The sequence below is a fragment of the Polyergus mexicanus genome, unplaced genomic scaffold (genome assembly GCF_030449975.1).
Source record: "Polyergus mexicanus isolate NDT 795.1 unplaced genomic scaffold, iyPolMexi1.0 SCAF_9, whole genome shotgun sequence".
In the NCBI taxonomy this organism is placed as follows: domain Eukaryota; kingdom Metazoa; phylum Arthropoda; class Insecta; order Hymenoptera; family Formicidae; genus Polyergus; species Polyergus mexicanus.
The window spans coordinates 10,136,967-10,153,935 of NW_027223329.1; the positions used below are offsets into that span (position 1 = coordinate 10,136,967).

General features: G+C 28.3%; 1 protein-coding gene across 6 annotated transcripts; it reads left to right on the forward strand.

The window, feature by feature from the left end:
• Positions 1-4,573: 4,573 nt before the first annotated feature.
• On the forward strand, positions 4,574-15,718 carry Pdfr (Pigment-dispersing factor receptor). 6 transcript variants are annotated; one of them, XM_070301252.1, is made up of 15 exons: positions 4,574-4,765; positions 6,327-6,587; positions 7,230-7,337; positions 9,630-9,793; positions 10,353-10,456; positions 11,111-11,255; positions 11,657-11,759; positions 11,968-12,088; positions 12,502-12,580; positions 12,917-13,002; positions 13,408-13,588; positions 13,872-13,989; positions 14,530-14,626; positions 14,778-14,824; positions 15,592-15,718. In XM_070301252.1, exons 2-15 carry the CDS (start codon positions 6,506-6,508, stop codon positions 15,636-15,638), a joined length of 1,482 nt encoding a protein of 493 aa, XP_070157353.1. In that variant the 5' UTR covers positions 4,574-4,765; positions 6,327-6,505; the 3' UTR covers positions 15,639-15,718. The 6 variants fall into 6 exon arrangements, 5 of the variants coding, with proteins under 5 accessions (XP_070157353.1, XP_070157355.1, XP_070157357.1 ...); XM_070301254.1 differs by having other exon boundaries at positions 6,381-6,587; XM_070301256.1 differs by having other exon boundaries at positions 6,408-6,587.
• The last annotated feature ends 1,251 nt before the right edge of the window (positions 15,719-16,969 follow it).

The window sequence follows — 16,969 nt, forward strand, 5'->3', positions numbered from 1 at the left end:
TATTACCATCTATAGAAATCTGAAAGTTCCTTTCCTCAATTTTTTAGTTCTACACCAAATTTCCCTATAGCGGAGAGAAACCTGAGAGGAGTCACGTCACCATTTTTCATAAAACGTTTTTTCCAGCTGGTACAGTGGCGTTACCTGAATCCATTTTAGAGCCGGCGAAACTACACGGCCATGTGTCCATTTTTTGACGCCACGGTAAAACAATCGATTGGTGCATATCCGTACTAAACACATTGTGGATAAAAAATGCGGAGAAATATTACGCATTTATTAATGTTTTATTAGTTGCGCGTGATGTTTCGCCATTCTAGTATACAATATTACGGACAGTGATAAGAAATTATTAAAGTATTTTTATGTATATGCGCATGCGACATATAAAATAAATTTTCCTAAATAAAAATTATAGTTCCATTGACATATATACAGGGTGTATATGAAATGATGCATTAAACTTTAGGAGCGTATTCTAGAAGTCAAAATAAGACTTTTTTTTCTCATGAACATGGATCCGCGAATGAACCCCCTTCCAATTTGAAATTGACCAAACACTCGCGTATTAAATTATCTTTTAAATGAGATCAAAATGATTGTAAATAATTCGCTCCATAAGTTTTGAAATAAACCAGTTAATAATCAATTTTAAATGTACTAAAAAGTGTTTTCCCGGCTATTTTATACGCTAAAAAAGCAATATTGCTCAAGATATCGCGATTTTTTTGATATTTTATGACATTTTGCGAAAATCTGATAGCTGATAGTATCATCGGCGATCACATAAATGTGAAAAAATTAATTGACGCTCTATAATGAAAATTACTTAAAAAACAATAGAACACGATTAAAACTATAGGAAAATATAATTATGCTTATATAAATTTGTCTACAATAGCTTTTAATGTGCATCGGTGCGCGTTAGTGCGTTCAACTGAATTCATAAATTAAAAAAAATTAATTAAATAATATAATTATAAAAAAAATTAATAATAAAAAGTTATTTAAAGCATGATTTGATAATGTTCAAATACATTTCAAGAGTAAGAAAAAAATGAATGCAATTTATTGTAAATATCTTTTACACATTATATTCAAAAATTTATACTAAAAATATTTCAGTTATAATTTATTATCGCTGTAGTATATAATTAGAATGACAAAATATCACGCGCAGCTAATAAAACATTAATAAATCCATAATATTTCTTTGAATTTTTGATCTACAATGTGTTTAGCACGGATATGCACCAACTGGTCGTTTTACACATTGTAAAAAGTGGATCTGGCCATGTAATTCCGATACCAGCTAGGAAAACAGTCTCACGAAAAACGGTGGGATGGCCCCCCATGTCAGGCTTCTCTCTGTCTATAGGCTAATGGAGAGAGAATTCACGTTGTTGTATTATATTATATTTATATTTTATATAGAAAAACTGCAGTTTTAATTATCTTATACGAATCTAATATGCAAAAATGTTAATTGTAACTATAGTGACAAATACATATTTTGTAAGAATAAAAAAATTTATAATATAGGATAGATTTAATACATTAAAGTGAATGTGTAAGCAAAGAGCAGAAATTGATGTAATTTTATAAATCAAGAAATTAATAATAACTTAAATAAAATCTCGTGGAATTCGCAAAAAAACTATATTCATTATTTCGCTGATGAAATATTGTCAGTACTGAATAGGTTAATGTGCAGTAATATGCGTCTTTCAATATGTACACATACCTTCAAAAACTCGCATCTGAGTTAATAGGAGAATATGTTTTGCGAGGAGCTCGCACGGTAATGCTGTTCGCGAGCGATAATGTGTCTCTAAGCGCTCGAAAATTCGTTTCTGAATTACCAGGAGTTATCAGGAGAATATATTTCGCGAAGAGGTATGCGCTACTGGCTCTAGAGATAATGAAGATTTGATTCGTCAGAGGGCGTGACCGATGGCTAAGTATACGCCGCGCTGATTGGGCTCGCGCGGCCATTAAAAAAAGGGTGTATTCTATTGATCCACGATCTAACCAATCAGCGCGGAGTACTTTACCATTTATTTGCCATCGGTCACGCCTTCCCAGGGATTAAATCCTCATCATCTCTTGCGCCAAGTAGCGCATACCTCTTCGCGAAATATATTCTCCGGGTAATTCAGATACAAATTTTCCAGCGCTTTAAGACATATTACCGCTCGTGAATGACATTATCGCGCGACCTCTTTGCAAAATATATTCTCCTGATAACTCCTCTTTGCAAAATATATTCTCCTGATAAATCAGAAATAAATTTTCAAACGTATTAAGACACATACTGTTTCGAACTGCATTATTTGCTTCTTTGCAAAGTATCCACATATATTTTGTCTTTCTCGGTGAAAAGTAGAAAGCGCTCACGTGGACGATGAATGCGGAAGGAAGTGAAAGAGTTCCTATCATGTAACATTGTAACTCTCGGTCACGTGGCTATAACGTGCGTTCTCGCTCGTCCTGTTGCTCGTTACGTAAATGACGCGGTCGGAAAGCGCGCCCTATTTGTGCAATTGCCGATACATAACGATTGTCTTGCGCAATAATTAATTAAGGATTTATCGTTGTATAATCAATGTCGGTGTCCTTGTATATTTCGTTTAATTAACATCGAAATAATAATGCGATAGGTACGGGATTGAGCATGTCCTTTGTTATGTAAAATTAACGATGGCGTCGAAGGGAAATACCAACGGTCATATCAAGCTTCGCTTTTTATTTCGATTGATATAAGAATGCCTTAAATATTGTATGCTTTTAATAATGACAAGATAAAAACGGTGGAAAGGCAACAAAAGTGTTCGACAATAATGCATAAAGATAATGCGCGTAAAAATTAGAAAGGGAAAAAATGTCAAATTAATAAAAAAATCTTTAATAAGATCAAATTTACGCTCTCCTTGCTATGAAAGTATTGCTATTTAAAATAATTTCCTCTAATATTTATTTTGCATATTTTTTCTGACAATGAGACATTGAACGGTACAGATGTTGCCAAGGCTGTCCCGATTGTTTACTTACTAATGTACGATTTCCACGTACGAGAAATATATGTAATTTAGCTACGTAGAACGCGTTAAACGAAGGCAAGTGACATTTCCTATGTTTTGTGCAATCAGCGGACATCCGTATTCAATTTGTTCCTGTATTTCTCTCTCTCTATTGTACGCATTCGCGCGCGCTCTTCCAATGGGATCGTTATTATAAACGCCATGATAGTCTTATACGACTTTCTGTTCCGTAAATTTGATATAATAATAAAAGATACAGATATAATACATCTCACTCTGTTATACGTAGATTGCTATGCAAGATTCACTCGCGTCATTTAATTCGGTGGATCGAGAATATTTGAATGCCGAGAAAAACGCCAGGATCCGATGATAAAAATAGTATTTGATGCCTGGATTATATTGTATTTCATAAACTCGTTTATTGATATAGGTAAATAAAGTTGCAGTCTTTTGAATGAAAGAAATTGTGATAATCTTCCTTTGTCTCTTATTTCGAAAAATTTAAAGATATTGATTGTTCGACATGAAAGTAAACTATATTATCAAACAAGATACGCAATGATATTTTTGCAACTGTCGGATTTGAAAGATTAATATAGTAGACAATTTATTTTTATAAGGCTAAAAGAATTGATTAAACACGATTTATGTATAATTAAAAAAAAATGTTATAGTATTTATTTAATTTTTTTTTTTTTTTTTTTTTTTAACTTGATCTACACCGTTACAGATTACAAAATAAGAAATAACAGATGAAATGTTTTCTCATGGTATATATTAAAATAAATACATTTTTTTCTCGTATATATATTCATATTCGACATAGGCTGGTACTTGTCAGAAATATGACTGAACTTTTCCTGGCAGAAAATCTCAAAAGCATAAAGAACCGCATAAAGAAAGCTATATATATATTAAAAACTTTGAACTTTGAAAACAGCAGCAATAAGGGTAGTAACGCGATTGGCGAATACCTGGACCAATAATGGGGGATGCTGCGTCGAGGTTCGAGCGATCGAGAGAAACGCGATTCACAATTCACAAATGCGAACCAGTCGACTCGCACCCTCTGAGATATTCGTGTCTTTCGGTCTTCGAAGATTCATGAAATAATTTTGTTCTACAAAGCTTATCATTAATACATGACAAATTTCTTTAAATTCAATTACAAATTACAGTCAATTTCTAAATTTTTTTGTCGAGTCTCTAATTTTCTTTTCATTTTTTTTTTTTTTTTTTTTTACATAAGTAATGTTTATTATTAGTTTTATGTTAATATTTGGTAATAGAAATTGATATGAAGTTATACTTTGAGTTTATTTATTTTTAATTAAAACGCAGTGTGTTAATTATCATTTTTAATCATATGATTATTTCTCTTTCTTTCTATGTCATTTGATATTTAAAGATTGTGTTGCATTACGTAAAATACAAATATATCCATGACAAAATAGTTATTTTATAGTTATGTGAAATATTTTAATTTTTATTTTACATACCATAGCCTTTTTACGCGATTACTTATTATAGTAAAATTAATAAATTAGATATATCATTTATTGAGTTAAATATATCATTCAATTATATGACATCAATATAAGTCTTAAAATTTATATTTTTTATCACTCGAAGTATCTCAAAGACTGGAAGAGCAATTTGTGTTAAACCGGGACTGATTAATGAGTACTTAAACTACTGACGAGGAATCAGCGAAGATACTAGTAAGTCTCACTCAGCGTATTGCTATAAAATTATTATGATAAAACAATTGATAAAATAATATCGTATTATATTGCTCATTGTTATATTAAAAGATTGTGTGTGTGATTTATATATACAATATATATGTAAAAGACATTTCTCTGATTAATTTCAATATTATCGATCGTATCTCTTAACGAAAAATCACAACTTTTTGTCGTCATCAAATAAGTTCGAAAGTTAAATATAATATAACAATATTAATTAATTATTATTAACGTAATTATTATATACGCAACAATCTAATAATATCGATAATAACTGAGTAACTATTTTAATCATATTTATTTATGTTGAGTAGAAATTTGAGTCAAAGTAAATTACTCGTTTACCATTTCTAAAAGTAATATTATCCACGATGATCCTTAATTGAGTCCAATTATGTTTAATAACGGAATCATGTTTGACATTTGGAGATTAATCATCATGGTCGAAAACATTCGCATATCTCTCTTGCGGATAAATAAAGCGAAAGTAATTTATCTTTGAAAATCCCAGAGCGACTTGTGTATGCGATATCGAGCTTCGAAAATTAATAATATAGCACTAATAATTCTACATTTGAAATTAAACTTGTTCGATTTGTTTGACTTGTTGACCCATTTTATATGTGTATATAATCAGGATTTACAATTAGTTAGAATACATTAACAACAAAAAATATTTTTTACCTGCTTTTCTATAACTATTTTTAATTTAATCTTTTTGTGCCACGAAAAATTGTAGAAGAATAGATAAAAAAATTATTTGGACAGATATATATATATATATTTAATTAACTGAATTTGATTACAATTTTATTAAATTTTAAAAATGGATACATATTAAATCGTAATACAAAGGTTAAAATATAGACACAATATAAATAAATTAATTATAAAATATTTAATTTAAGCATTTATAATATTTTTATACGCTAATTAATGAGCTATTCTTTTTGATACACTCTTGATACGATGTCGCTGACGTCATACAGAATAATAAAATCATGACAGACTTTTGGGATAGCGTTCAAATCTTTCAAGCTATTTTATCGCGAAGAATGTGTTAATTCTGGACTTGACCTCTTTCACTTGAAAGCTCAATAAGGTTGTCCACATTGATATGCTGACATACAGTAACTAGATTTGTACGTGTTTAATATGCGAATAAATTATTTTATATTTTTAAATCAAGGTTAAAGGAATGTATCGACTTTATTTCTTTTAATATCAAACAAAAATTATTATTAAAAAAATCATACATTTTGGAATAGAGTTTTTTTTAATATTTAGGTTTTTTTTTTACACATTACAAATAATATATTAATATTAATTATTTATGCGTTGAATATAATTAAAGCACTCTAACTTTTTCTTACAGACGATAAACACATTCTAAAAGAAATGCAAATCACTGTTACAACACAAATAATATAATATAACCTGCGCTTCATAAAAAAAAAAAAAAAAAAACTATTTTGTTTCTCCTTAAAACAATCTTGTTTTAACATAAATTTTTATGGATTATCTTCTCATAAAGAAATATTAGGTTTCTGAATACGCGAAAGAGATGTGAAACGACTAATGAATCCAGAGAGAACAAACGCATTCTTTTTGGAAGAGCTCATTTACAGAACGCTGCACTCTCTGTTGATTACGTGGCAAATACCGGAATAAGAATGTAGAGACACTGAGCACAAATGAACTGTTAAAAGAAAAATGGATCTGGATGCTAACGGCAACAACAACACCCAAGAATTCTGTGATAATCAGTACAAACATTTCGTCGCACCATATAGAGGTATGATCCTCTAAATTGTATTCTTTCTCTTGTCGTAATCACGTAACTTAATCTATACATTTTTTTTTTCCTTCTGAAAAAAAGCGTGTTTTAAATTTTTTATTTTTCTACTTATATACTTCAAGTAAGATTCAATAAAATACGTGTCGATTTATTTATATATATACGTTTTATTTTTATTTATAACAAAATCTATCTTGTCACAAACGTAAGATTATTTTTAACAAATATATCATATCTGAAATAATTATAGCATCAATTTTTTCCTATAATGGAAAAATAAAATTTTCGATAGTGAAAAATTTGAACGTAATAATAGAATTCGCACTACATGAGAACAATATGTAATTTTCTACAAAATGTAAATTTTTTATAGAACACAATTTTTTACATTTTGCAATGATTTTCATTTGATTGAATATTTAATTGAAAGCAGTATCCTACCATAAAAAATATATTTTTTTAATCAGTCAACTAAATAATTTAGAAAGTATTTATATTAAAGGAAAATTATTATTTTATCTTCTGATAAGGAATATTCCGACATGAAAGAAATTTAATATTAATTTTAACATCTTATCAATATCGGGAAAGGGGAGAAGTAGTGCCAATACATATATCTCTATTCGCTCTTTATTTTAGAATCCTGGTGCAATCCGGTATGGGACTCGTTGCTCTGTTGGCCGCCGACAAAAGCTTCTACCACAGCAAAACAACGATGCCCCTTTGTAGACGGATTTGATACGACTAGTAAGTACAATACATACAATAGGTGCACATTTAGAATAGCTCTTGGATCTGAATTTTTGCTGGTCTCTTTATCTCTTCATGTATACTTAATTTATTGAAGAATTCTCGAATCGACAACACGTACAACAATTATGAATATTCGTAATCGTTTATCGAAATTTCAAGAATTACACTAATTTATTTAAAAATAATTTTATTTGAAAACATGCAATAAATTAAATAAATAAAATATATAGGATAAAAATAAATTTTTAATTAATTGAAAATTATTGATAAAAATTTAGACTAATATTTTTTTTATATTTTTCAAATATATTATTAATGAAAAATTAGTTAATATTATCAACTCTTAATATCATATATACATAGATCCTCGATAAATCAAATGACAATTTCCAAAAATTGGATAAGTTTTCAAGAAATAAATGTCTAAACTTGGTTAATTTTTAAAGACTTGTTATATTGAGATTTTATAGATTAAGTGTTTACATCACTTTCCACAAGCATCGTTTGTTACAAGTTCAACAGAAGCACATTATTTGAAAACTTCGAAAGAGTCCGTCGAAGTCCAAGATGAATCGCGCAACAGTACTTCCTCTTTAATACGAAATAGGTGCAGCATCGTTTTTGTGCTCAAAATAGAATGTAGCTATAATCTTGAAATCGTTATAAATAAATCTACATTGTCAAAAATTCAATGCATCAATATATTGTACATGAAAAAATTATAAATAAAATATACGTATTTTTTTATATTATAACGAATTTCCTTTTTTTGTTTTATATTTTTTACTTTAATTACACTGTGCTTATTGGAAATAAAGTATAATAATTTTAATTAGTCTAGATAAAAAAGATATATGAAGGAAACGTTAAAACAGTACAATGTTTTACGTCAGCGACTAGCCTTTTTTTTTTTTTTTATAATGCGGCATCATACAACTATAAAAAAATAGAGAAAATTTTGCTGTCAATGAATTATGCATCATAGATTAATAATTTAAAAATAGAATTATAATAAAAATCGCGGTCCACTCTAGTAAGTGTTAAGTTATGATATTGTGCAGAGATATTTATTTTATTTTAAGAATATCGCATATGTATATTCTTGATGAAAGATCGTTTATCAAAGAGAACTTACCGAGAACTTTTGCAAATTTTTTAAGGGCGTTTTAATTGTTTAAAATGTTCTAACTATATTTTAAAAAAGTTTCTAACAGAAATTCTTTTTTCCTTTTATTTTATAAGTTTATCTATCGATTTATTTATTCATGTCGATAGAAATGTATATAATAAATATCGACATGTAAATTTCAACAAATATTATTATTTGAAATTTACTAGCGAGAGTGCAAGTAATTTTATAAAAATATTGTTGGGAAAAAAAATTATTCTCGGCATATTTATTTAAAATATTTAATATTGAACGTGATTGAATTTACCGGAGGGTATTCGAACTCCATCATCGATGCTGCAAAATAATAAGTGCGAGACTATATAAATACGTCATAAGAGTTTCATAAAATGTCCATATTACCATTGTTTTCTCTTTTCTTCTCGCAAACAAAACATATCTACACAGCTTTTATTCGCTAATGTTTCGCCTCGTTTTTTTTTTGTCTGAAAACCGAATAGGAAATAACGATAAGAAAGTTTGAAGTAATTTAGTGTTTTTAAATTTCCAAAATATGACTATGTCTTAGAAAATTCTTATATATATATAATCAGCCGTATATGATGAAAGAAATTTATTAGAATCGTCTGGATATTTCAGAGCTATAAAGTGAGACTTTAAATATCGCAAGATAAAGCTCACGTGAGCGTAACAAGGATGAAATTCGTATTATCGATTCGCTGAACTATTGTGCACAGACAGTTTAACAGGAATCTTAAAAGACGATTTGTCTCGTATAGCACTATTCCATTATGTCTCACATGCAACATGCTGAATGGTATACTAAAGCGATCCGCCCTTCAATTTTGCGAGCTTAAAAGAAATCTTTAAGACGATAGCATACTACACGCGAGATTTTCCTTTCTTATCCTTCGGAACGCCCATTAAACATGCCATTTCTTATTCACGATGTAGTATACATTTTTTAATATAAAAAATATAAGTATGTATATATATATATATAAAGTATTCAATATTGTTATAATAAGATACATAGTAAAAAAGAAATAATATAAATGAATAAAGATATTCTTTTCTCGATGAAATGGAAGTGCAAAAATATGAAGCGACACATATTTAGTAACCAATTCTTCTTCTTATGATTCATATTTTTTCAGAATTCGTGGAAAAGAAATGTGGCTACAATGGACATTGGGAATCGCAGAATGGCACAAGCACAAACGAGTATTTATCCATCGGTTGGGCAAACTATACTACTTGTTTACCGCCAGAAATGCTGCGGCTTCACTACAGGGTCTACAATAACAATGTCGAGGGCGAGGTAAGTAATTATGCAGAGATTGTAACTAATAAATCATAATATACGAATTTTTGTGATTAAATCAAACTTGGATACAGTTGTATGATATAGAATCACAAGTACAAAAATGTGTTCCTTTTTTTACGAGCGTATACTTTATGCATTATAAATATATATGTATAATTAAACATCGTGTAATTTAATTATATATTATAATGTAAATATATTTACAAATTCATTGATTAATTAACCCCTCTCTCAATTAAAATAAAAAATACATAATAATCTAACGTTAAGAAAATTATTGTGAAAGAAAATATTTGCTTCGAAATAGACGCAAAATATAGATGCGATTAGGCACGAATATTCCGAATAAATATAAAAACTTTTTTTTACGATATGAGTAAAGGTATTTACGGCGTAGAAATGACGAGTTAGTTTTTGCTGATAACCCGCTATGTTAAAAAATTCAGTGAATATTTCCTATAAAAAATTTCACAAATTTTCGTAATATCGATAAAATGCAAATTTTTCTTCATATTGAAGCTTAATTGAAATTTTCTCTCGCTTTTTTTTTCAGATGAAAATGGAAATAGCTGAGAAGACTCGTACTTTGGAGTTTGTTGGTCTTAGTATTTCCCTGGTGGCTCTGCTTGCTTCCCTGCTGATCTTCTGTAGATTTAGGTTGTGTTTCGAAAAAAAAAATCAATTTTTTGTGCGTGATGAATTCAGATAAGGGATAGCCACTGTCTATTTTTTTTTAAGTTTTTCGTATAAGCAGTCTTTTTCTAAGATAGCAAATACATTAACTCAATTTTTGACACAATAAAACTCATCAGCAAGTTTCCCTTACACAACAAAGTTCAACCATTTTTTCAAAAAAGCAGCAATAATTTGCGCGAAATGTACCATGATAAAGTTTTAGTAATTATTAATATATTGATATACACACACATAATTATCCTTTCCATTAAATTGGATTTTTAATTTATTTAAATTAAAACATACACATATTTGTGTTTAAAATTTATTATTTATTAACTAATTCCATACACATATATACAATATAAACAAAATCTAAACACACACACACACACACACACACACACACACACACATATATATATATATATATATATATATATATATATTTGTATTATATATACCTACATATTTATACATTCATATTTGTACGTTGTAATATAAAATATGGAGTGTAATTAATCCAATGAAATGTAATTATGTAAAGTGCATTCATCACAAAGGATATTAAATTGTATAAATTTATGCAATGAAAGAAATAAATTCAAAGCTATCTGTGTTGATTAAATTTTATAGATCATTACGGAACACAAGGACTAGAATCCACAAGAATCTCTTCCTTGCTATGATCGTACAGGTGCTAATCAGGTTAATGTTGTACATAGACATTGCGATTTTTCGAAGGAAGCCACACGGCGCACAACGAGGAATAGGAAATACCGTAAGACACGAAATAAATATTTTACTGTTATAATCTCATAAAGAAAAAGGGAAAATTTACAGTTATTTTCTCAAAATCTTCTTTATAGGAATCTAAATTAATGAAATACTTTTACGTATTTCTGATCGCATCTCTATCACATTACTTTTCGATAACGTCTTGTAATTAAAAGAGCAATTTTCGTATAGTTACGTCCTTCGATGAAAATAAATCCTCTTTACGAAGCGCGAGTCGAGGATGTGCAATTTCAGAAAAACCGCACTCAAGTCGTTCCAAATCGAATAAATGCATTATCGAGCACTCAATGTCACTTTTCTTGGTTTATTTTCTCAGAGAGCAGATCTTGTATTATTTATTCTCTGCTCTCTCGTGAAAAGCGAATTTATTTCTATTTTTTTTAGCCAATACTATGCGAAGCCGCTTACGTGCTGCTGGAATACGTGAAGACCGCGATGTTTATGTGGATGTTCATAGAGGGTCTGTTTCTGCATAACATGGTGACTGGTAAGTAGCCATATTTATAGAATTAAATGACTGCTAGCTATAATGTATGCCTTGAAATTATTACTAGTTTTATATTCACAGCAGTTAAAATAAAAGACAATTAAAATGAAATTATTGATTAAACAATTAACATTTTGAAAAAATTTTGCGTCTAATTTAAATTTGATTACTGTCACGCTATTGCATATCAATGACTACGATTTTATAGTGACGGTCTTCCAAGAGACATCTTATTATCGAATATATCGATTTATTGGATGGGGATGTCCAGTGCTGATGACTTTGGCTTGGGCTATCATCATGGCATTTTATTATCATCCGAAATCAAAGTGCGTTGATTGCTTGACTGTTGAGAATACGCAAGGCCGAATGTGTCCCGTCACTATCGAATTAATTATGCTTAATCATTGGATATATTGACAAAAATTGTAATTTTTACAACCCTCTGTATCTTTATACGTATAAAAAGTCTTAAGATAAAATTCTGTAAAATTAAAGATTAATAAAAAATTAGAATTGGATTAAAGAATATAATTTTATTATCTATATATTACTCCGAGATTACTTTGCGAATAATTTATTTTTATTTGTTAATTACTTGAAGATTATCGATATGTTTGTTAAGAAAAATGAATTCTATTTTGATTAATAAAAATAACAATTAACATTTGTAACAATTTATTCGATAGTGATGCAACACTTTGTAGGCAAAAGTATTACAATATGTATATCGAAATATTAGATTTCTCAGATGCTGGTCAGGATACAACTTATCGTCCTACTTTTGGATCCTTGAGGGGCCTAGATTCGCGGTTATATTGGTGAATATTTTATTATAATATAATGTTTATAATATAATTTGTAAAGAAAACAAATTCTCCATTTTACATATTTCATGTATATCACATAATACACATATAGACTTATATAATTAATTGTTCTACATTAATTAAATTTCTTAATCATACAATAAATAGTGAAATTGCAGCACATGCAATGTTTAAAATAACTACTATATTATCATGCTAATAATTTTTATCGCTAAAGAAAGAAAAGAAAACGTAAAATATTCTCCACTAATTATATTAACTAGTTAATTAAATTTAATTGTTAATAAATAAGTATATAATTTTATCATACTTATTTTCGTTTTTTAGCTCAATTTCTTGTTTCTGCTGAACATTATAAGAGTGCTCGTAGCGAAGCTCCGGCAAAGTCATACAAGCGAAATTAAACAAGTTCTGTAAGTGTAAGCAGAAATTTAATATATTTGCTAAAAGATTAAAAAGAAAAAGCTTAAAGATTGTCTCTTTATTCTTGAAAGTTTTAATTTTTTCCAATCTGTTCTTGATTAATTGCTTAATCTTGCCGCTTGCTCAATAAACGAGCTTAATTATTCCATTATTCGAAAATTATATAAATATTTGAATATCTAAAAAAAATTAAGTGCTTTGTTCATATTATCAACTTATTGATTTTTCAATATATTTATACGAGCCATGCTTTTTCGAATATGCTATTTGTTGTCTGAGCAATTTCAATTTACATTTTGCAGTTTGCGTTTTATTAAATAATTTTGTTATACAAATCTAACAATAATTATTGAAAGCGATTCCTATTAAAGGCGATTTTTTTTTGTTGCTCGCAGAAAAGCCGTGAGAGCAACCGTGGTACTTCTACCATTATTAGGCATCACTAACGTTCTCTTTATGATTGAGGCCCCCTTGGATAACGTGAACAAGTTTGCGGTGTGGTCGTATTCGACGCATTTTTTGCGATCATTTCAGGGTCTCTTTATCGCGACTCTTTATTGTTTTCTTAATGGCGAGGTGAGTGAAAAGTTCGATGTTCGGAAACATTACATTTTTACCATAGTTTTCTTTCTAAGTTTCTTCTTTGTGTGTGTGTGTGATAAAAAAATTGAAAATAGGAAACGATATAAGTGAAAAGCACGCACAGTCTAAAAGACACACTGTACGATCATTTGTGAATTATTTTTATAATAAAAATAGGAAAAAAACAAAAAATATATATATAAATATTACAAAATTATTTTATTATAAAATTTATTTATTTTTATCTACAAGTTTTATATTTTTCTATATTTTTCAGGTAAGACTCGTTTTGGATAAGACTATCGCCGTTTATCTCTCTCTGAGAGGAGGCGATCTGCAGAATAAAAGACAGTCGACTTTTAATAGTTGTCAGCCTCATCAAATAACTTCAATGGGTAAGTATGAAAAAATTAATAAGAGACTATTTTCGACACGAATATATCAATATGTATATAAATACAGTATATTGTCTAAAAAAAGACTATGATAACATAGCAAATAATTCGCAGATAATGAATAAATAGCAAATAATTTCTTTTCAACGAGAACTATGTTAAGCTCATTAAAAGTCATAATACGTATTATATTATCGAGATGAAACATTTTTATCAAAATATGTTGTTTATTTAGAATAAATAGGAAATACTTGTATTCTTTGAGAAAATGTAGAGATTATATCGCTCCAAATTAATTGAAGAAATGTCGTAATGAATAATTGGGTTTTACAAAATCGCATAGAAAGACATGTTGAAATGACAGCTTTCAAAATATATACATATGTCATATGCTTCAACCACCATTCTAGTTAAATTACAAGAAATTTAATTTGCAAAGTTTAGTTTTACTAGTTTTTTCCCACGAATATTTGTGTACGCTAATCGAACAATTATATAGAAATCGAAATTAATGATTCGTGAAACATGCATGTGCCACAGTGATCCAGATGGAGGAGGCAGAAACGAGATTTGCCGGATTAACAAAGCTTTGCTGTCGCGGTGGAAACACCCTATCAAATCCACATCAATCTATCGAGTGAGTAATATTATAATAATGATAAAGAAAACTTGTCACCAAACCGTAATTTAGATTTCTCGCCTCTTAAGTCTGGAACATATCGCCATGTAATTGCATTCTCGACACAATTCTTTAAGACAATTTGACATCATGCTATTTTGTGTTACAGAACACAAGGACAAAGAGATGGAAAGATTGAATGCGCATTTTCTCGAGGTATTTAGCTGTGTTTAGCTATCGCGTTGTACCTTTTTCATTGTTTTCTTTGGGGGGAGTGGGTAATATCTATAACACTATCTACTAATACGATGTCTCATAATTCTAAGTAATGACTTTGCTGTTTTTCTGTATTTTTATATTAATCTTTTTCCGCGGAATAAATATTACCAATAAGTATAAATTACGATTTATATAAAAAATTTTATCAAATTATTTTTACCATTAATCATTATTTTAAGCAATTCAGAGAAAAATATCGAGATTAATGTCTTCTTCGTATTATATTTGTTTTGCATATAATAGAATATTGCGATACTATTTCAGAATTGCAAGCTGCATGCGCGTATTGGAATGCATGTGGTTTCTGAATGTTTCTTCATTATCCTTTTTGCATTTTCAAATAATTTTTGCTTCTATCGGAAATTACGTAGTTTACATAATTTAAAACAAAAAAAAATTGTCATGGTGCAGACATATGTAAAATCGATTTCTGAATTATTCTGGATTATTGATTCTTAGTAAAATTATTTTGTGCAATGGATCTATTAATTAATTTTATAAATTCCACTTTTGAAAATTCAATAATTCATTGATTTTTTGAAAGCCGATAAATGTCAGTTTTTTAATTTATACGTAAAATATCCATCGCAAATTATATTCAGTCATATTATATTCACGTATACGTTGCAAATTTATTTAATTTTTCTATTTGTCGGGAAATCCGGATATTCTTGTATAGAAAGCATTGTTGTGCCACGTTTCAGGACAGTCATCTAACAATTGCGCGAATTCTTCAGCATCTTCTGAATAAGATAATCCTTAGAATCGGGGAGCTGCTGATGTTACGTTCGGATTTCCGGGCAAAGGAAATAAATTTGTGTTCATCGCAGATCGAAACAATGTGCATCACACATTGCAATGATTGATATTTTCTTGTAAGAATTTGTCTATACATCGAAAAAGAAGCTTGATATTCAACAAATAACGGGACTCTCAGTATAAAGAAACGCAAATTCTAAGGCCTAAATTCTTTCTCGTTATCTAAGTCGATGATGCTCAAATTTTCTCAAATGAATAATGATATCAAATGGATGAACGTGTTTAAAAAACTTTTTTGTGATAATTAAAATAATGCAATGTTTTGGAAAAACTTAATAAAAAATATTAATATTGTTTATATTGCTAGATATTTATTAAACTATCTTTAAAATATTTAGAGGAAAGAAAATGTTTATCGATATGTTATATTGATAGACTCCATTTACTTTTAACGATGGTAATTTCTGTATCATTACAGAGACAATTACGAAATAAGTCATAGCTAGTTTAGGCATCACTGATATAAAAACTATATTTCAAATTATTGAATAAATGTCATCATTATATCAAATTAATTAATAATTGTAGTTTTGTCTATTGCGTGGGCATATGTTTTATTATAATCAAATTACATTGATAATAATAAACATATTCGCACAAATTACCGCGCTGGCTCTTGATTGCCTTTTATTTCCTTCGTATGTTATATTATATAATGTGATTTTTCAGATATTAGTAAAAGAAATAAGAAGAATTGCATTTTATTTTAAAAATAAAATATTAATGATTGCGAAGATATCTTATATGTTTCTTACTTAACTATAACTTTATTTTAAATTTAATCTAACAATAAGTTTTAATTATATACATATATAAAAAATTTCATATAAGAAATAAAAAGTTATAACGTATAACTTTTTTGATACATTTTTTGAAAAAATTTGTTATATAATTTATCGTTGAAAAGAAAATTAATTGTTCTAAATTTTTATACGTACTTGTATACCAAACATGTTTTACGTGAATGTTTAATTTAATCATTTTCAAAACAAAACTGATATAAGATGATATGTCTTCTTGATAACAAAAAAAAAAAAAAGAAACGTTTTTCTTTTTTACCAATTACTGAGGGTAAATAAGTAATTAAACGAAAAAAATGTTTACTATTCTCACATTCAATATACTACGGCGCTTCTTCAGACTTTCAAAAATTCATACGTTCATTTATACATTTCACTTTAAATTTTAATGTATCGTTTTTTTATAATTTATAAGTTTCATAATTTTTTATAATATTTCTTAATAAATTTTTTTATAAAGATT

Coding starts and splice junctions, on each gene's coding strand:
- Pdfr (XM_070301252.1), top strand. CDS start 6,506: ATGGATCTGGATGCTAACGGCAACAACAACACCCAAGAATTCTGTGAT. Junction 7,338..9,629: donor AGACGGATTTGATACGACTA/GTAAGTACAATA, acceptor ATATTTTTTCAG/AATTCGTGGAAAAGAAATGT. Junction 12,089..12,501: donor TATTATCATCCGAAATCAAA/GTGCGTTGATTG, acceptor TCGAAATATTAG/ATTTCTCAGATGCTGGTCAG.